At 42.0% G+C, this 22374-nt stretch overlaps 1 protein-coding gene across 1 annotated transcript; it reads left to right on the top strand.

Moving 5' to 3' along the window:
• Positions 1–19502: 19502 nt before the first annotated feature.
• On the top strand, positions 19503–22073 carry LOC308285274 (zinc finger BED domain-containing protein 4-like; the record flags this gene model as incomplete). The annotated part of the gene is made up of 2 exons (XM_080725990.1): positions 19503–20857; positions 21488–22073. 2 exons carry the CDS (start codon positions 19503–19505, stop codon positions 22071–22073), a joined length of 1941 nt encoding a protein of 646 aa, XP_080582116.1.
• Positions 22074–22374: the final 301 nt, after the last annotated feature.

Here is a 22374-nt window from a genome sequence, read left to right as displayed (position 1 = left end):
ATAGGACCATCACAGAAAAAGTTAAACCAAATGCCACAAGTAGATCTTAAACCTTTATCCCATGATTTTGTAATCCATTTTTCACCCAGTCAAGTACATTTTTAATTAACTTGTTCATAAAGATTTATTAGTTGTCCCAGACAACTGGACAAGCCTAAAGTCTATGAGCCTTTCTGCACCACAAAAAAAAATATATATATAGTTGAGCCTCAATGCATGCATGCAGCAAACTAGGAACATTTTAAATGTACTTGTGGCTTTTGCTTTCACTTTTTCTGTGACGCTCCTAGCAGCTTTTTGCTGTATTACGACTATGGACTATGGAGGGGTGTTATTTGTCAATAAATAAATACAAATAAAATACAATAAAAAAATACTGTGAAGTGGCAAATTAACAAGTGACTTTTGTGACTGGACTGGACAAGTGAATGGGAAATGTACTTGTCCAGAGGACACTGTGCCTCAAAAAGTTAATGTCAAGTCCTGCTACTAGCTAGTCCCTACCCTCCCAAAATGGCTGCCTGGGGGAGGGGCTACCCAGTGTGACATCAGCCTTGCATCGTCCATTGTGACTTAGTTCCAAACCCAAGTTGTATTTCAAATCTAAACATGGCAAATGAATATTCTTGACATATACTTGTGTACAGTGTAAATGTGTCTCATGCATATAAGTCTAAACCTTTAAAAACATATGTGTGTACATCTTACAGTTTAAATAAGACAAACCCTGGATCCTAGGTGAGTTGAAAAGTAACCATGCAAGCAAGGACTAGACTAACTCAGAGCTCGTCTCCAGCCTGTCTCTAGGTTAACAAAGACTATTATAATTAGTGTTGGCACCTAACCATGCTTCAAAGACTTGAGTAGGCCCTTTTGGCCAGGCAACCACAGGTGGCCATTTAAACAGAGAACAACATTTGAATACAGTGTGAATGTAAATACACTTGAGATCTTAAAGGAGAGATGCCATTTGCTAGTCTGACTGGTCAAATTTCAATATCATATACCTGAATGAGAATAATCATTATTATGACGAATTAGCAAGCATATTTGGTCTGAGCAGATACTACACACCCATAATAGAGCATCGCAGTGAGGTGTCGGAAGCAAGCTGGCCATTCATATTTACCATAGGGTTTTTCATTATCAGCCACAAAGTCGTAGCAATTCAATGTACACTTACCACTAGGCTGGTGGTTGTAAAATGGTTCCATATGCTCCTGTAGAACCCCCGAGTATGTATGCAATCACTCTAGTTTGAGTAAAAACACGTTTTAATCCAGATCGCACGGAGAAGAACTGCATTTCCCATGCTGCTAAACGTAAAAACGACTGTATTTTCAAATTGTAGCGCACAAGCAATGCAGCAAGTTGTTTCGCCTCTATAATATATTGTCGTTGTCGGGTGAAAATGTCCAAAACCGTTCGTTTTACATTTATCATTTTAAAAATGATTTAAACTAGTGAAAACAGCCGATCTACAAGCACACAACGCCTCGCACCGCGAGGCGTTGTGTGCTTGTAGATCTGCTGTTTTCACTACTTTTGTGCGACGGCCTTGTATGATGAAGCAGGGCTTTACTTTGCGAAAGAACCTACACATTTGAAACTTGGAGATACGAGGTTTCCACCCGACAACGACGATATGTTTCTTATTGACTCATAGTAATACAGAAGATTGTATTATTATTCAAATTTGGATGTAGTACATACATTCCCTCTGTTTCCCTCTATTTCAGATCTTGTAGTGTTCCTGGCACATCTTTTTTCCAGAGTGTCTTACAATAAGTGTCGCTGTAAAGCCAGCTCCAAGATTCCTTGGCTGCCAACATCACAGTCATTAGTAAGCAGTGCAAGGGCCAACGTCTCAGTGCCCAGACAATACTCTTGTGTCACAGGAATGATCAAGTAGGACAGAGAGGTACCAGATGGAGAAATAAGGCAATAAGGAGAGCCAAGGACTGTTTACGGATAGCCAGCGGTGCAGCTCAATGTGTTTCAATCCTTCCCTGCTGTGATTTCATCACTTTCACTGCCTTCAAGGCGATAGCTGCTGTCGTCCAGAAAGGACTTATACTGTAACTGTGGGCGTTTTTTCTGAGAGATTTACAATGATTAAGATTGGGTTTTGTCCCTTGCTCAAGGGGATTTTAGTTGTGGATGGACAGGTCAAGGCTCTTGATGAACCCATCGGCTAGTGTGGGGATCAAACCTGTAACCACTCTGTTCCATTACTCTGTCCCTGAAACCATGTTAGCGGATGAAAAATACACGGCAGTGTCTCAGTCAGACTCGAGGCTGTCCTTGAGAGGCGGTTTTTATCTGGCAGCTGTGACACTCACCATTCTGACAGGCAGCAATCCCGTCGCTGCGTAGGAGGTCGCATTAACGTGGCGTTGCCGACGAGTTTTAGCAGCGCAGGTGAATAAATATCGGGCAGAAGTCCCAGAGTCTCGATGGTCCACATGCATCTTTAAAACCCATTCAGAACGGGTACACATTATTGTGTATCATTATTTTATGCTTTAGCTATTGAAAAATGGCAGATATACAAGCTCACAGCGCTGCGAGCTTGTAGATCTGCTATTTTAGAAAAATCGTGAAAATTCAAATTGTGACCCGATTCTATAAGTGTCTTTTGAATCCTTCTAAGGTTTTTTGAAAAACCTGTTTCTATGCCAGCCATCGTCAAATAAAAGGTCCTTTTCACTTAAATGGAGCTCAGTCTGTTCTTGAGAGACTACTATGTCAGTGGTTCTCAAACGTTTTCATGTGAAGGACCCCCAAAATGATATGTATTTGGCCATGGACCCCATCTCAAAATATTTAGTTCCAGGGACCACCCAGAAGCAAAATTTGAGTTTAAACGTTCGCTTTGAAAATACTATTATATTCAAAGATTTGCACACATTTTCACTGCTTTTTTTGTTCAAAAATAGCAGATCTACAAGCTCGCAGCGCGGGCTTGTAGATCTTGTAGACACACTTGTAGACACATCTTGTAGACACACTTTCCTCCTCACTCGTAAGTCCTATTTTGATTCGGAAAAAAGATCTGAGCAGCTGGTGGCAATGCGGTTCCGATCGTTACCATCACATGCACGGAGCGCGTGCGCGGAGCGCCCAACGCAAAAGCAGGTATTAGCTCATGTTGTTAGCATGCTTGTCTGAGTGTAACTGTGGTAGAATTTAGCGTCACCCATTGATTGATTGATTGAAGACTTTATTAGAAGTTTGCATAGGAAAAGGTACAGTTTCATGACGGTACAGTTCACTGGTACAAGGTCTACTAAAAGGAGATCCATGAAAAGACTAAGCTTATTTCCACTGGAAACCATTGAAGTATCTCATATAACATTGAATGACAGACAAATAGAACACAGTACTATGCAGTAGATATATAAAGAAAAACAAAAGAAGACAGTAAGTCTAAACAAAACAGTATATACAAAGAAGGGGCAGGGGAGGGTAGGGTTGGGCTAGGTTCATTTTTTACCAGTTGCGAACGGTTGCTGCCTGTAAGTGGTTTTTCAGGGCAATTTTAAAGGATGCTAGTGATCCACACTCCTTTATGGCCTTCGGTAAGGCGTTCCACATTTTGGTGGTATAGCAGAAAAAAGAGTTTGACCCTTTGTTGGTTTTGACTCTGGGTTGAAAGTGATCTGTGGCGCTGCCTCTGGTGTTGTAATTATGGACATCCTTAATGTTTATAAAGTATTTTGACAGGTACTTGGGTATCATAGTGGTGTAGTGTATCTTGTACACCAGGCCCATTGCAAGTTGCTGTACTCTGTCATCTACTCTGAGCCACCCCACTCTTAGCTGGTGAGTAGCGGTGAGGTGAGTCTGATAGGGAAGTTTAAGCAGGACCCTAATTAGTTTATTTTGGGCTGTTTGGAGTTTAGTTTTCAGGGCTTGTGGGGCATCACGATACCATACGTGGACTCCGTAGTCAAAGAGGGGCTGCATTATTGCACCAGCTATGGTCTTCAGTGTGTTGAAATTGACAACAGTGTGTTGAAATTGATCGGGGCGATCCTCTGTAGGAAACGAGTTCGTTGATTGATTTTATTTATTACTTTAGAAGTCATCTTTTCACTGGAAAGATTAGCTTCAAGGATGCATCGACTTTTTTGAGGTTATGATTTGATCCAAAGAGGATGGATTGATAATTTGTTGTCGTTAAGCCATGTGCAGATCTTACTTAGTTCAGAGTTAAAGGAAGGGTAACATAACGGGCACTACTTTGTGTCAATAGAACAGTGACGTAGTTGTGAACCTATTTGCCAATGCAACTATACCCTGAAAGGGTTAATATTGGGAGCTGTAGGAAGAATGTTAAGTGAATGGGAAAAGGCTGTGGGAATTACGCTATTGTATACTTTAATAATAAAGATAAATACATAACATTGTTAATGACCGTGACTAACGATCTGAATTCTGTCCCCTCGTTGTATAATTTTATTAATTTACGTGACTGATTTCGCTATATTCATATTGAAACAAGAGCTTGCAGTCGCGAGGGGCGTGTCTTGACTCGCTCCAGGCTTGCTAGAGCGGCTACTGGAGCTCTGCCAGGCCGAGTGGCCGGGCTCATCCGTGGGTAGAACTAACAGAGGGGACTCGGTGTTTGGTTATGGAGGTTTTTTCCCCAACCCCCCCCCTATTTTCGCCGTGGGACAATGATGAGAAAATAATATAACAATTGGGAAGGAATTAAGCCTATTTTTTCGGGAAAGTTCATTATAATTGGAAGAGCACTTTATACTCGAGACTTTGGGATGATTCATTTCCAGGGTTGCATAAATCAGTAGGCTATAGGCTATTTTTAATAAAAATATGTAGGCTAGATATCTAAATTATTTTAGGAGCAAACGCAAAATGCTGAGATTGTAGGCAGTGTAGCTTATAGTCAGTGCGCATTTATTTACCATTATCTATTAGGCTATTTCTCGGTGTCTTATAAAGTTTCAAGGCCAATCAAGGGTCGTGTTTTAATATTACTTATTTAATTGTAAGAAAGGTAGCTCAGTCTACTGATGTTTCTGTCTGTGTCCACAATAAAACGTTGGCTGGCAGCTACGAGTGCGCCGCTATAGTAGGCTATACTCTTTATTTAGTAGCCTATTTATTTAACACAACTGCTGGTGCGTCCGATTAGACATGAAACAAATGGTAAATAATCCTTACCATTTGTTTCATGTCTAATCGGACACACCAGCAGTCGTCTCACCCATCCACATTCCTGCTACTTTGCCGATGTTCACGCATTATTACCATAGAAATGCAAATGTAGGCATCCCATTGAATAGAGAAAAAAAAATCAACGCCCATGGTAAAGATGTTATTTGACTATAGAAATAATTTGTTCTTTAAAATGTATGTAAATAATCCCGTACGGGATGGGCTGTCTTGAAGCTGTCATCACGAAAATAAAACGATTATTAGTTCAAACTATGATAATGTGGATATCAGCATTATAACCGTTTAGGTTTGAACCTGTTGAATCTCAGCTTCAGCCATCTGGAGCAGCATCCCCTTCCACAGGCATCTCTCCACGAGTGGGCAACACCACTTGGTAAAAGAAATATAAGCCCTGCATTGATTGTCTTAAACTTTAAGATCGATTAAGTTACATATCAAATAGGTCCAACAGTACAGAACACCCTATTTTCTATAGTAAATATCTAGACTACTGTATATATTTTTGCACTGTTGTTTTTTTTTTTCTGACAATATCTACTGCATACTACTATACAATGTTATGAGATACACAAAGGTTTCTTGTGCAAATAAACCGAAAATCCTACTAGGATCTACTTTTAGTTGACCTTGTACCAGTGAACTGTACTGTCATGAAACTCTTGGGTTTAAATCATCTTAGAAGACCTTGTATTGAACTGTACTTTTTCGGTGTAACTGTGGGAAGTGTGTTCCAACTTCCAATGCCAACCCATGTAGAGAGTATCTGCTGCCAGTTACACACAGACACTCAACACCATGAGAGGCTCCACAGCAGTGCAGATACATCACAGACCACCCTGGTTTTCTATCTGACTGTCTGGATGTCCACGTTCTGAGGACAGCATACCCATCAATGGTTTGAGGAGTAAAGAGATGATGCTGAGGAACTTTCCACTCAGCAAGAACATGTGTAAGTATTATAATATAGAAAACCAAACACTTTTTACATGGAGAGCTCACACTTCCTATACTTGTTTTGCTTGCCAATGTGTAGTCTAACTTTATAACATGTAGACCTTGTAAAAGTGATGATACATCTCGCTAGTATCCCACTAACCTAATCCTAATGGCTGTTATACTTTAATTTAACACAATTTAAGCCACAAATACCACACATAGTGCAGTAATTGCTACAGACAGTTTGTATGGTGGAACTGGAAATGACTGGAAATGACTTGGGAGGTACAACAGGGTTCCTCTTCCAGCGTGTTCTGTAAATTCTGTAAGTGATCCTGGAATTCCTTACACCGTTCAAGCTACCATAAAATCAATGTAACCTGTAAAGAAGCCCTCAGGGATTTGTGTTATCCTTTAAGGAATAATGTCAAACTGTACCTCTGTACCTTTGGCAAACTGTTAATAAAGTATTCAATCAAAGCTTATGGATTTGTCATATTTGATTTTGCACAGGGTTCCATAAGACAGTGTTTCTGAAATGGGGTTCATATGTACATTTCTAAACCAAATTACATCAATTTCTTGATAGAAAGCAATGTTTATTTGCCATTATGCTGTTTTATTCTTGAACATATTGGCACTGGAACTGGACTTTTGATGGGAATTTTGCTGTAGTCAGTCGAAACAGCCAACATAGATTGAGGACCACTGCCATAAGAGATCACAGCAATGCACAGTAGCTCTCCTCTTCTTCACTTGGTTACTGGTTCACTGGGTTACTGGTTCACTGGGTTTTCCTCTTCAGAGAGGGTAGCAGCTTCCCGACCATCACCACCATATTCTGTTACAAACACACCAAATAAAACATGCAATATTACAACATTGACAAAGTGTACAATTATAAAGGACCTTTATACAAGCTACACTTTGAATTCACCCATAAACATTCCTTCAGCATTACTAGCTGAAGGAATCCAAGGAAGGCTCTAACTTGCTCAGTGTCTGGTTCACAACCTTTTGACAATAAGGCAGGACCTGCAGACACACTATCAACTGAGGGACACTAGCCTCCAATCCTATTACCCTCATGAACAAAGGCTTCCCTATTCTGGGTAAAACACAGAGCAAAAGTCACAGATCTACAAGGTCACAGTGCAACGTGTTTTTTTCTTTTTTTTAATTTTTTTTTATACTTTATTGTGTCAAAACATGCACATCACTTCCATCATAACATTCTTCAGAACTTTTAACATGTTATGTCCTTTTTTTTCTTTCAGCGCAACGTGTTTTAGGCTTCGGTAATTTAGTAATTTAGCTTAGTAAAGACCGCTGGCGAACTCTAGGGCCTTGTGTCCACCAATATTTTTCCCTGGTGAGAAACGTAGTGCACACGTGTGTGCAAGTTGCATAAATGTTGTTTACGGTGAAAGAATTCCAAACTAACACTGCGCTCAGGAAAGAAAATACTGAGACAACAACTTAGTGAGACAACGTAACGATTTTGTAGAAACTCACCCATGTCCTTGAATCGACTGACATGGTCCGCTACTGCACGGCTCAACTCAGGGCGTTTTGCCTTGTGGCACAACGGTGGTGGCGAAACGGGCATCACAATCGGGGTGCTGTCATTGTCTCCAGACAACAAGACAACCATCTCCAACATTTTTTCTGAATATTCTGTAAACAAATGGCAATAGTTCAAGCTGTTGTATTACTGTTATATCTTGTTTACATTTCTACAAGAGTAAAATTATTTGTTATTAGTATCTCAACTCAGCCTTGCGACTGATAGTTGTTATACAAGGCTATACTGTAGGTACATACTGCTAAACTGTACAGTACTACATACAGTCTGTGCAGTGTACACTACTACATACTGAAACTCACCATAAGTGGGTTGAATCTTCACTGGGCGAAGTGAATAGTCCCCCTTCTTGGCCTTCGGGAACACAACTGACCATCTCAGCATACCATCTTTTCGCACTGCCTGCATGCGTCCACTGTTCTCATTGTAGTGCATGGCAGCAAGGTATGTTCTAATGGACGAGTAAAGAACAAAAATAGAGCATGTCCCTGAATAGTAATGAAACACTTATCTTATACTAATCTTTTTACCATAACATTTTCTAAATGTGCTGCCAACCTGATATGCATTCCTGTGTAAGAGAACGCGGTGTGTTTAGGAAGAAAGTGTAGAATGAGCGAATGATACGCTTCTAAACTTGATGTTTGGTGGTGAGTCGAGAGCTGGGAAATGTCCTTAGAAATCAAAGTGCCGTGGAGAATCTTCTCTAGACCAACTGAGCTGGCAGAGTCTGAGGGAGCAGGGTTCAAACACAATAACATTTCAAACACCAGGGATGCACTATTAACATTAAAGCCATTTCACGTTCACATTGAAATAATTAAATTGTGGTCCAATTGAAACTAGAAAGGTGCAATTCTGGGAAATTGCAAGTGTGGTTGTACTGATGTGAGTAGAGAGGAATCCACTGATACATTAATTCTGTCTTTAAGTGTATATTAGCATGACCAATCCTGTCTGATTGGTAATTTTATTTCCAAGATATCTGGCCTACAACCCCGATAAATTCTGTTCAACACAAAATATGTTCACTTTAGCCAGCATAAAGGTTCTCTGACCTAGACTAATGATGTGTTGCCTAATAGCAATCACACTAATGATAACTTACTTGGTTCCAGCCACACCTTCGTCCTTTCTTTCTCTTCCAATGGAGGGTGGGGGCATGAAGGCATCAGTGGAACTGGCAGGTCTGTGTGTTGATTCTGTAGATGATAAAGCACAATCTGCCATTTGGCCAAAATCATGTCCCTGTTTTCTTCTGTACTTGATCCAGCAGACCAGTACAGATGGTTGGTGATGGATTTTGTCCAAAGCCCAACATCTACACTTTCCTTCCTCATGGCCAGTGACTCAATCTTCTTGGAGATGCCTACACAAAGTATAAGTGATTTACATTAGTTTAAAATCAGAAGATTATTCTACAGTATATTACAAAATATGAGTTCTTTATTAGACATTGTGAGTGTTAGTTGTTTTTTAGATAGTGACAGTTGTTTAGTGTTTCTTCACTAGTTAAAAAAACCAAACAAATTAACACAAGCACTGTAAATCCTCATCACATCATACCTTTTGCAACATGCCATATGTCAAAACGATGGTTGACTCCTAGCCAGCCTTCCCGGACCCACTTTGCAACCTGGCGATTTATGTCAGTGATGAGGGTCCCGACTTGCAATTCAACACTGTCCAGGAACTCCTTGACCCTCTGCAGTCCCTTCAGTTCACACCATGATGAGCTTTTGACCCCAGGCTCATTACTCTAGGAGAGAACAAACGAAACACAACAGATTGACTTATGAACTGAATCTAAAGGAGAGACCAGATGGATCAGTCATCACAGATCGCTGACCAATTTACAACGTGAAAATAACATAATTGCATACCTGTACAATTTGGACATCAACAACTTTGTTGATTCTCTGCTCAATCACACTGACGGTTCCAAACTTTGCAGAGTGACCAGGGCTATCACTCCTACCATCTCCTGACAACACCAGTGGCCCAGCCATCTCTTTAAGGGACGCGATGATGTGACTTTGCTCATCCCTCCAGAGTTTGACAATGGCAGGCGCAAGGTGTGCTTTCTGGTGCCTAAAGAATGTGTTGCGATGGATGGTCATCACTCCCATAATGTTGAGCATTCGTAGGGCTTTGGTCGGCATGCTTCCAGAGACAAGAATGGCAGCAGAGAGCAGCAAATTCCCAGCTGCAATCGCCCCAATCTTCGGTTGGCTCGTCCACTCTTTCACATGGCCACAAAAATTGCAGCACTGTGTGATGCAGACCGCTGTTCCATTTACTCTGACTGTGCCAGGTGTCTCCTCAAAACACACCACACAGGTTTGGAAAAGGGTCATTAGCTGTGACTCAAAGACGATATACTTCTTGTCCTTCACAGGACCTGGGTCAGCAGTTTCAGGCTCTCTGTAAAAGAAACACTTCAAAGTGAACCACTGGGATAAACAGTAAAAATAGCAAATGTAAAACTTTTACAATGCATGAATAGCTTATAGATTTGCATAGAGATTTAGTGTGCAATGGAAAACAGAAGGACGTCAAATAATAGACTCCCATACTGCATACGGAATTCACCAAAAATAGCTGATCTACATGCTCACAATGTGTTGCTGTGAGCTTGTTGTAGATCATCTATTTTTGGCAAAGAGATTTGGTCTGGATTGAAAAAGAACAGACTGTCTAAGACAGGTTAAACTGAAGAGATATGGATTCATTCCATTTAATATCAAAGTATCCAGCAGCACGCTTGGACTTGCGTGTGTGTGTTATATCTCTCCATTCTGACATGTCTCCTTTCCGACACTAACCCTATCTCTTACCCTAACGCTAAACGTAACCTCTATGGAAGTGTTGCCACTCCGACAATAAGTAAATGTCGGAGTGGCGACATGTTGGAATGGAGAGCAGTATTGGCATCACTGCACCCACTTTGAGAAACCCTTCCCAAGACCACAGTATAGAGAAATAATTGTTTTTTCAAAGCATAAATGTGATTACAGTTGGCCACTGACCGAGTCACACATGTCATCTCCTCATCTTCCTCATCTTCTGATGGGACATAATCTTCGTCAGCATCATCCTCCATCTCCTCTTCCTCCTCCTCCAGCTCCATGGTCTCTGGCTCATCCCATAGGAGTTCACACTGCACTCCCATCTCCACCATTATGGGCGAACTGGTTTGACAACCTGCAATTACAGTCAATTGAGTAGTTGTGGTTATTAGGCTATGGCATACTTGGAGTTGGGAGAGGGTTGGAGATGACTGTATGATGATTTAAACACTTTGAAGTATAGGAACATAAGGCAACTTGAATAAAAGACCTTTATTTTTAGGCACTGGGTTAGGGTTAGCACATTGGGTAAAGAGGCGAGGTTGTAGCCTTCGCATGATGATATGCTGACCTCAAAATATTATTGCACCTCTCCAATTTTTTTTTTTTAAATTGCTCAAATGGCTCCAGGGCCTTCATTCAATTTGCAGTATGATGTATGACCTAGGAATACGTTCACCAATTCAATATAAAACATGTTCAGATTACTCACGGATGCTCGCATGTGGAGTAGCTATCCACGTGCACTGTGTGCCAATTGGTGACACACTCCTGTTACAGGAACCAGGGCGTTGGCTCAGGCTGACTGGTAGATGCAGAGGAAGATGTAGAAGGAACCTCTATCCTTTTTGTGACAGTGGTTGCCAGGCACTTTATTAAAAAGCACAGAACATACAGTACAACTATTACAATATGCCTGTGTAATAATGCTGTGTGTGTGTGTGTGTGTGTGTGTGTGTGTGTGTGTGTGTGTGTGTGTGTGTGTGTGTGTGTGTGTGTGTGTGTGTGTGTGTCAGTGTTGTAAAGTAACGAAGTACAAGTACTTCGTTACTGTACTTAAGTACACATTTTGAGAATTTGTACTTTTATTTATATTTTTTCAACCCTGAACTTTTACTTTTACTTAGTTACATTTAAAAGGAAAAAATCATACTTTTACTCCGCTACATTAAAATTGGACACCTCGTTACTCGCTACAAATCGAAAATCTTAATATCATAGCAGTCTGTCTCATACTGTATCAGTATCATCTCTTCTCCCTGAAAGTCGGCGCTGCGGTGCGGCACTACATGGAAACTGGTGACCCATCGTGTGCGGTGACTCCAGGGGTCGCTCTCCGAACACGGTGATCATTGTTTGTTTTGACGCAAATACTGTCACAAATAAAAGTAAGGTCACCATCTTGTGTGTAACACGGCCCACGGGAGTAGACGGAGCCATCCAACAAGGAAATGTCAAACTTGGCTTTTCTTTCAAGGGATTAGGATATCGCTCTCTTTTTGCTCTCTCACTAGCTGTTCCCCTGAGGACAGGCGTTCATGAGTCAAACTTTTCACAATTTGTTGGGACGGCAGTAAGATGTCCATAGCCAACTCCTGTCATCGTGTGCTGTGCGCAAAAATAACTGATTTGCAAGCTTACACTGTTACGCTGTTTCAAAGCTAAATGAATCCTGTGGTTAAAAAGAACAGATCTGTAAGCTATAGCATCCTGTTAGATATGTTATTTTTAAGCATGCGCCACCGCATATAAAGTGTGGCTCACACGCATATGCTGGATGTTACCTCATTACTTGTGTGATCCAGGTTGAATCCAGTCAATTTGAAGAAATAATAATCCAGCGTTTACTTTGAGGTGACAATAAGAAAGCACAGGCCTACGTTTTCATTCACAATTAACTTCTTGTCTGAAGATCCATTCTATAGCCTATTGTGTCATTTTATAGCTCAGTTTAAACTATAGGGAGCTGCTTGACTCTTTTCAGAAAAGCGCAGACTGGAGTGAGAGTTTAATTGAAATGAACCAGGGACGGACTGGGACTAAAATTCAGCCCTGGCATCTTGGCCAGACCAGCCCCCACAACCCGCGCGCGTGAAGATACTCTACCGGTTGAGGGCTGCAAATATAAATACACAAGCGTTTCAATACCACAACTTTTACAGACAACATAAATGATAACTACACAACTACACAATCCGTAAATTGTATACGTTAGCGTACAGTTCTCACCACCAACAATTGGAGTATGAACATGATTAGTGCCAAAATGTGTCTTTGGCTAGTTAACTAATCAATGGAAAATAAGCATAATTTGTTCTGAGAATTGGACAAACAAGTTGTATTTGATTGCTCAATATGCAGTAGGCTATAAGCTACTGTATGTTATATACTAGAGCATGACACAGACACCAAACTGAGACTCTGAAACAATGCTTGGAGGGCAGAATTAGGACGATAAATTATATTATAAAAGTATTTTGACCAATATTTTTACAGATATTTTTACAGATTTTTTTTTTTTTTTTTTGCCACCAGCCCCCCAGCCCCCTAGCCTAACAGCCCACCGGGCAAATGCCCTGTATGCCAGATGGCCAGCCCGCCCCTGAAATGAACTGTCACCTACATAATATGCGCAGTGAACTGGAATTATATAATTAATTATTCGGAAGCAGGTGTGTAAAGATTCTAATCTATAAACATCTCAAATAGCTTTGGGGAACTTGGTGCCCCTGCTGCCCCAGTGCTATTTGAACCTTTGCATCGTAGGATCAAAATGTTTTGTTCTTACTGTAGGTGTGTGCTTGTGCCCCTGGTATCAAGGGGTCACTTCCAACCTATTAATAATAAAACACTGAAGAGAACTGTTGTTTTGAGCTTTTAAAAAAGCTTTTGTGTTGTGCTTTTAAAAAAGCGTTTGGGTTGCTATCGTTATATATACTCACTCACTCACAATTACTCCTACAGACCACAAAATAAACAACCACGACCACGCGCCAAACTTTGACTGCAGCTGCCTGTGTTCTGTTCAGGAAATGGGCGTGTCCTTACGAGTTTCAGCAAGAGATTTGTCCTCCCTTCCTTTCGTCACGCAGCTACGTCATCACACATTCCGAAGTCATTTTCCAACATGGCGACAGAAGATGATTTTAATTGATAAAACTAAATTATAACTATGTATTTTGAAATAAATATGACTCAAATATATGTAAAAATACTCAAGGGTTACTTTAGAGACATGTGTCAACAGTTTAGAAAGGTAAATTGCATGGTGCCTACACTTTAAGTGTCTTTACAACCTGCAAGTGGTCCTTGCCCGAGACTAGGAGAGCCGAGTCATCCGCGAACAGGAACAGGTTGCAGTCGCAAGCAGATGCCATGCCGTTCACGTATATTAGGAACAACAGAGGTCCCAGTATGCTACCTTGAGGAACACCACAGCTTACTGGGAGGGGGGGGGACAGGGTACCGTTAATCTCCACCACCTGTTCCCTCCCCACCAGGTAAGATTGCATCCAACTCACTGCTGCGCTGTCAAGACCGATGGCTTTTAGTTTCTCAATCAGAATAGAATGATTTACGGTGTCAAATGCCTTCTGGAGGTCCATCATGACCATGCCGCTATATTTGATTTGGTCGGTCAAATAGAGAAGGCATGTGTCGGTGTCAGGGTACTGAAAGGAATGGACAGGACGGATAGATGTGTAAACAGTGTTTTCTTGTGGTCGTAAAAAAACACTGAAATGGGCTGGCATAGAAACTGTTAAAGCATTCAATAATTCTGGACCTAAATGGGTTTAATAGGGTCTCCCCCTCTTGTCCGTCAGCAGGAAGGGGATAACTGCTGGGGCTTGGAGTGTGAGCAGCAAGCCAGCCCCTCTACCAGCTTGATGAATAAGTAAACACACTGGTCAGAAAAACACCCTGCTGGTAAAACAGCCAGCTGTCTTCCTACTGGGATGGAGTGCTGTTTACTTGCTTAGTTCGGCTGGTGGGAGTTTCTCAGAGGCGTCAATTGGGTATGGCAGGGGTATGCAGCTGCCATACCCTGGGTCCAGGGGGGGAAATTAAAGTTACTTTTAAATATAAAAACATGAATGTCTCTTTGTCTATCTGTGATGGATATTATGTTATAAAATACAGTAAAATAACTACAAATGCAACATTTTACAAAATGGTCACTTCAGCAAGGTATATTATTCTCCAAATTTTTATTCATCTTGACAGAATGGTGTATTCCCAGGTTCCGCAGGTCAGCTGCACAGGTGCAATGCATTATTGATAATCGTGGCACGTTTACTAACATGCCAAGTTTAGCTGCGCTTGAACAACCGTTCCAGGCTGCCATATATCCATCCCAAGAAACCGTAGAAACGGGGGGAAAAAAAGAAAATGTACTTCTTAAAATAAATGAATCGTGCCTGTTGATAAGGTATGGCAACGTGACTGGTGTCTTGAACGCGCGCCTTCGCGCGCGTTCAAGACACCAGTCACGTTGCCATACCTTAGCTTTTTCTGAACTGACACCACTGGGGTTTCTCCTTACACACTCCCCTCTTCGCCCCGTCTTCTCTCTCTGATCTCCTTCCTGCTGAATCTGAATGCATAAATGGTAAATGGTGCATTTGTATAGCGCCTTTATCCAAGGCACTTTACAGAGATTGTGCATTACATTCACCCTTTCACACACACATTTCATACACCGATGGCGGAGGAAACCATGCAATGCACCAACCTGCTCACCGGGAGCAAGTAGGGGTTCAGAGTCTTGCTCAAGGACTCTTCGACACTAACTCTGGGGGAGCCCGGATTCGAACTGGGAACCCTTCGGGAACCCTGATTGACGGTTTCTCTACCCCTGAGCCAATGCCGCCCTCACATGAACCATAATTCTGGCTGGCAGGATGCATTGCATAGGCCACAAAAAGTGTAACCACACTCATTCATCTATGTAAAGCACTTTCAAACTGCATGTTTCGTATTAAAGCCATACTGTGTAAGATGCCCAACTAGTGGTCATTAGCCCTATAGCAAACCGCGGTCGCGTCCGCGTCTTTCGGCCGTTTTTCGTACCTTCAGACCCCCGCGTCTGCCTCCACCTCGCTGAGATCTATCTTTAGAGGGGTCCCTTGTTCCTGTGCGTTCAGTAATTCCAGAGATACGGACTCCTTCACCCTGCCTGGTAGGCGAAATTACCTAGAGACGGGATGGTACAAACGGGTGACAACAAATATGGCAGCCATAGCGACCCCACTTGAAGATGCGCTGTGATTGGCCGGCAGTTGTATAACCCTCGCTGTGATTGGCCGGTAGTGTGATGACGCAATTTTGGCGCGAGATCCGGTCCCCGGCAAGGATCACAGTTTACATATATAGAGAAGGCTTTACAGGCTGAAATACACGGCGCGGATCTTCTAAAACTTTTGTGATTTAATAGTTAGGAGAATTTTAAGATTTGTTTTATAAAAAAAGTTACATAGTACAACTTTAAAGGTGCTATAAAAATAAACATTATTATATTATTATTATTCATTTTTCAAGTCAGCATTGTCATATCCAGTTCATTGATTACATCCATTACCTAGTTTATTAGCTTTATCATTCATTTATACAGCACCGCACCCACACATCTGCCCGTGCACGCACGCAAAACATAACAATGCCATATGGGCTCGTGTTTACTTCGGACGTCATCAGGCAAATGAACAATACTGCTTACCAAATGGCTTTGTTGTACAACACACCAGCCTATTAAAAAGGCATCTCATTATAGGCAGTGAACAGATGTATGCCTGAGAGATTAATTGCATTTTATGAAAGAGTTTTCCCCTCATTATCACTCTGTGTTGAATATGAATTTGGTGCAACAGTCATAAGCCTACATCATACACACAACATATCTCTGCTGTCTGACAGAAACCAGCTAACTCTCAGCACCCAGACCCTAGGTGGAGTTGGCGAAAGGGCCTTTCTGTGTGGAGTTTGCATGTTCTCTCTGTGTCTCCTAGGTTAGATACCCTCACAAAAACATGCAGTAATCCTGGTCTCTATAATGCCTCCCCCTGGCCAGCAGGGGCACCTGATGGAGGAACTGGTTGGAATAACGTGTTCCTTCCACGCGCTACGTCCAACTGGGGAAACTCCTCCGGTCAGGTGAAAAGAAGTGGCCTGCTCACTTCTCATGCACTGAAGGAAGCATGAGCTCAGTTGTTATTTTGACTTGTCAGATACTTGCATGTGTCATTATTTTCACCACTTTACCCCAATCCAGAGTGGAGTTAAGAGGTTTTGCCCATCATTGACCGACAATAGATCTCTAAGCTCACAATGCATCACAATGCGTTATTTTTTTTGCTTTGAATATTACAATAACTTCTGCAAAGAAGGGTTCACGGAATTGCAATTTCAGTAAAACTAGCGAGAGAATATGCTATATGAACTAACTAATTTCTTCACATTGCTCTCCTCAGAAAACACTACATACAGTAGATTTTAGAAATATAATTAATTGCTTTCTTAACATTAGCATCAGAGTGCTAAGTTTGATAAAAAAGATACACTGCATATTTTTTTTTGCCACAGTTTGAGGATCCAATGGAGTTAGGAGGTTTGGTCAGTAGTAGCGGTTCTTAATACTTTTTTAAACAACACACAGATGTAAAGGGTGTTCAATAGCATTGATTTATGAAAAGTAAAAATACAAAATCTGAAAGATTGAGTTTACAGAAAGCTTAGAAATGGTCAGGAAATAAGCCAAGGGCAGAGATGGGCCGCTGTGTGTAAGGTGTAAGCTGAATCCTACTCTTAAAGGAGTAGTTCACCCCCAAAATGACTTTTTTTCTATTGATTAGTCACGCCATGGAGACTAGAGTTCAATAATATTTTTAGTTTTTTGTCGCATTCCTAAGACAAAAATGTGATAACAATAAATTTACCCCCATTCGTTTTCGAAACGGGTCCCCATCCGGAATCAATGGGGGTCAATTTACTCGAATCAAATTTTTGTCTTAGGAATGCGACAAAAAACTAAAAATATTATTGAACTCTACTCTCCATGGCATGACTAATCAATAGAAAAAAAGTCATTTTGGGGGTGAACTACTCCTTTAAGACTGGGGTTAAAAACAGGCTAGTGGATGGCCATGGACAGTAATTAGTTACTTATTTATGTTGTCCCTAGGATGCCTTTGTACTTCTTAGTAGAAGTGGCACCTGAATATAGTTTTCAGAATCATTCAAACTGGAAGCAGCCAAGAAAATATGTGTAGAAAATACTCCTGTGTCTCTAAACTGATCATGTACTGTATAATAGATGAGATAGTGGTTGCAAAGAAGACTATTTGAAGTGTTTCTTCAAGGGAAGAGGTTTGAACTGGCAAATGATGTTAGGCTGACAAACTAGAAATAGCTAATGATGTGGACACTTTATTTTAAACACCATTAGACATTCTACCTGGAAACAGTGCCCTACATAGTGCCATGATGTTGTCATAGTTATTTAAAATAAAAGCTAAGGTTTTACAATAGTGAAAACTAAATGAAAACTAAAATCAACAATGCAAAGCTATAACTGAAAAGAATAGATATAAAATCATATTAATTTTAGTTGTCCCACTATCATATCTGATGTCATGCATTATTTTATCCTAACTTAATCAACTTATATAAATTAAGGCTTTCCTCATAGTAGCTACTAGTACAACAAAAACGAAGACTAAAACTGCCTATGCAGTAAAGCTGACTAAAACTAAACTGGAAAACGTAATATCTCTGGACTCTGGTGTGTAGTTGAGATCATAACTAGAAGCAGTACTCTTCCGAGCACAGGTCTCCACCAGGCCAGGAAGGTTATTCTGGCCTCCTGGTGGTGTTGTAATAGGCCAATGTGAAAATGGTGCCAGGTCTTCTTCACGGCCGCCAGAACCGGCCCATGTGAAACATGTGGGGCAGAGGTTCTGAATTGGCCATCCAGGGGGTGTGTGTGCACAGTTTGGCAGCGACCAGGCCAACGCCCCCAGAGATTAGCTGGTAACAAACTGGATGGACGGACGCACACACACACACACACACACACACACACACACACACACACACACACACACACACACACACACACACACACTCACAGACACATGCGGACGGACGGACAGGGGCGAAAACACAATCTCTCCCCATGCCTTTCGGCTGGTGGAGACAATGAAGGCAGAGTTCGAATATGGGAGTGATCCAAGCAAGGGCACCGGAAGGTGGTAAATTAGTATTGCTACAACAAGCTACCAGGGAGTGGCATTGACCAGTGCCTCATAAAAATATGTTTTGGTGCCAGACTCCATTAAGGAGACCGACATAAAGATATTTGTACAGTAGTACATTCAGGGGCGTTATAGCCTCGTAGAGAGTGGGGGGGATGACATGGGGGGGGGGGGGGTCATGGCGGTTTTTCGCGGATTTGAATGCGTTTTATTCGGATTTCCGCGGTTTATTTTTGCAAGCTGTATACCATTTTAAAGCTAAGATTCTTGTGATTCCGAATCCGCAAACCATTTGATTATAGCACCAAAACTCACGCCGCAAACAACGCAGAAGTCAGACATAAACAATAACACTACACTTTCCCTTTGCCTCTCTCCACAAGCACCAGCCAGCAAGATAGTCTATATAGTTATTAGAGATGCACCGATCGATCGGCGCCGATATCAGATCGGCCGATCAAGGCCGTATCGGTTTTGATCGGTGTTTCCATAATGGATCAAAGCAACCGATCGATCAGATGACGTTCAAATATAGGGACCGACAGTGCATTTTATCCCATGGCTAATGCGGTCTGTGAAATTTCATTGGCTCCCTAAGGAGGCGTGGCAGTAAGGAAAATGTGTCTTCACATGCTGAGCTTGGAACTGGGAGGTGGATGTAAACAGAACGCAGCAAACATGGCGTCGCCAGTCTGGAAGTTTTACAAACTAAAAGAACAGGACAACAAATTAGCCGTTTGTAATGTTTGTGCAAAGGAGGTACCTCGTGGAGGATCGCTTCCAAAGAGTTTCAACACCACGAACCTCATCAGACATTTGAGTGAGCACACCAAGGAATATGAGGAGTATAAAAAACTAGCGAACGCTAAGGCAGAGAAACAGCGGGCAGCTGCAGCAGAAAAGCCACTCACCCAGCTGTCTGTAACAGATTCACTGAAACGCAAGGAATTCTACAGCGACGACAGTAAGAGAAAAAAAGAATTAAATGAGTCATTAACTGAAATGATCTGCCTTGATCATCAGCCCCTCTCTGTGGTAGAAAACGTAGGGCTCAACCGCTTCGTTTCCAATTTGGATCCACGATACAAAATGCCTAGTCGTAAACATGTGACTGACGTTTGCCTGCCCGAATTGTACGCAATTGTATACAAGCACCTCGAAAGCCTCATGAAGACCGAGTTTATCGTGTCAATCAGCTTCACAAGTGACATGTGGAGTTGCAGTGTGACTCCGATGTCCATGCTGAGTTTAACCGCGCAGTTTATTGATGAGAACTTTGAGCTGCGGAGAGTTGTGCTTCACTCACAGGAGTTCTATGGGTCACACACCGGGCAACATATCGCCGATGCCTTCAAAGCCATGTTCCTAGCATGGGGGATCCCAGCGAGCAAAGTGCACGTTATCCTCCGGGATAACGCCAGAAACATGGAGAAGGCTATGAGGGATGCAGCGTACCCAAGTCTACCGTGCATGGCGCACACACTGCAGCTCGTTGTGAATGAGGGCTTGTTGGCACAGCGTGCCATCAAAGATGTAACTGCAATTGGGCGACACATCGTAGGCCACTTTAAACATTCTCAGCCAAACTACGACAAACTATTCGACATTCAGAAAGTCGTAAACCCCCCCAACCAGCAGGGCAAACGGCTACAGCAGGACGTCCCTACCAGGTGGAACAGTACTCTTGCTATGCTAAAAAGTGTACTGGAACAGAAACGTGCCCTATGTTCTTATGCTGCTGACCATGATGATTTGCCTCCCTTGTTCACCGGCAGCCAGTGGAAATTGGTCGAAAACGTGATTACACTGCTCGCACCCTTTGAAGAGCTTACACATAAAATAAGCAAAGCAACTGCATCAGCTGCGGATGTCATCCCACACGTCAGAGCTTTAATTCGCCTTCTTGAGAAAACAGAAGAGACTGACCATGGTGTGAAAACAATGAAAGCCACGCTCTTGGAAGCTGTTAAGAGGAGATTCAGTGCCATTGAATCTGAGGACCTGTACACCCTCGCTACTATCCTCGATCCACGGTGAGTGAAAACTTCACACTCAGTGGCGTCAGTTCAGCAAAAGTTAAGGTATGGCAACTTGACTGGTGTCTTGCTTCCGCGCAAGACACCAGTCATGTTGCCATACCTTAGCAACAGGCACAATGAAAAGTACATTTTATTATTTCCCCCTGTAGCCAAGGTATGGCAGCTGCCATAGCTTGCCATACCCAATTGACGCTCACACTCCCTCCCTCTCTCTGCGTTGTGTGAGACATTTGATTATGCTTTAAATTAAGCTTATCTAGCTTTGGCCTAAGTGATTGATAAAACAGGGGCTATGCTTAAAATGTTATTGAACAATAGTGTTGTTAATGTTTTGCTATCCTGTATTGTAAGATGGTTTGCAATTGCATTTCCATCAGATTACAGATTTCACCAGATTTGATGTAAGCAGTTAGGGTTAAACTATAGAATAAAAAACAGTTACTCATTTGGACTATGTTATGCCTATGGGCCCATGACTAAGCAAAACACGAGTTAAGCATGTAAAGTCCAGAGAACTCAGGAGAGCAAGGCTGCAGCTCTGTTCAGTTTAATCCAAACGTGTGCACAAGAAAAGTATACAGCAGTTAATAATTTTCTCTTTTGTTCTGTTCTTCTAATAATTAGGTATAAAGACAGATTCTTCCACGGCGATGTCAAGCCACGCATACGCAGCCGGCTTTCTGACGTCCTGGTCACTGCAGCGGAACAACAGACTGCAGCGGAACAACAGACTGGTGAGGAGAGCGTGGCAGCCAGTGGGTCCTCTGAACCCCCACAGAAGGTACCACGAACCGGCTTGAATGCTATGTATGCTGAACTGTTGGCTGAAGATGGGGAACAGGAACATGAAGCTGCTCACAGTGCAATATCATCGCAGATTAATCTTTATCTGTCAGAGCCAGTTCTAGTTTGCGATGATTCCGATGAAAAGCCCAAACAGCCCAAACATGGGCCACTTGCTTATTGGAAGACCAATAAAGAGCGATTTCCTGCTCTCGCACAAGCAGCACAATCCTATCTCTGTGCACCTTGCACAAGCGTAGATAGCGAGCGTCTTTTTAGTACAGCAGGAATTATTCTAGATGAGAAGAGGAACAGGTTAACTGGCAAAAATGCTGAGATGCTTATATTTACCAAGGTAAATCTGCCAGTCATGCTGCTTGATCAGAAGAAGTCTGACCAGGAGAACTCGGATCAGAAGTCTAATTAAGCAGCTGAGAATAACAGGGGATGTAGACAGGCCTACAGATAGAGCTGCTTTTTTTGTTTTACTTTTGTATTTACTGTGCACTGTTTTTGTTTTACTTTTGTATTTTCTGTGCACTGTATTGCCCATGGCTCTCTCCCCACACTCAGTAGTATAGCCACTGCCAGTATTAGCCACAGAAACTAACTACCTGAAATAAAGGGTAGGCCTACAGGTGAACTACCTCAGCTGAAATAAAGTTACACAGATAGATAGGCCTACAGGTAAACTACCTCAGCTGAAATAAAGTTCAAGATAGGCCTAC

The sequence above is a fragment of the Nannobrachium achirus genome (assembly GCF_963921795.1).
Source record: "Nannobrachium achirus genome assembly, chromosome: 5".
NCBI lineage: Eukaryota > Metazoa > Chordata > Actinopteri > Myctophiformes > Myctophidae > Nannobrachium > Nannobrachium achirus.
The sequence above is the reverse complement of the archived record's forward strand: the minus strand, read 5'-3'. Positions and strand labels throughout refer to the sequence as shown.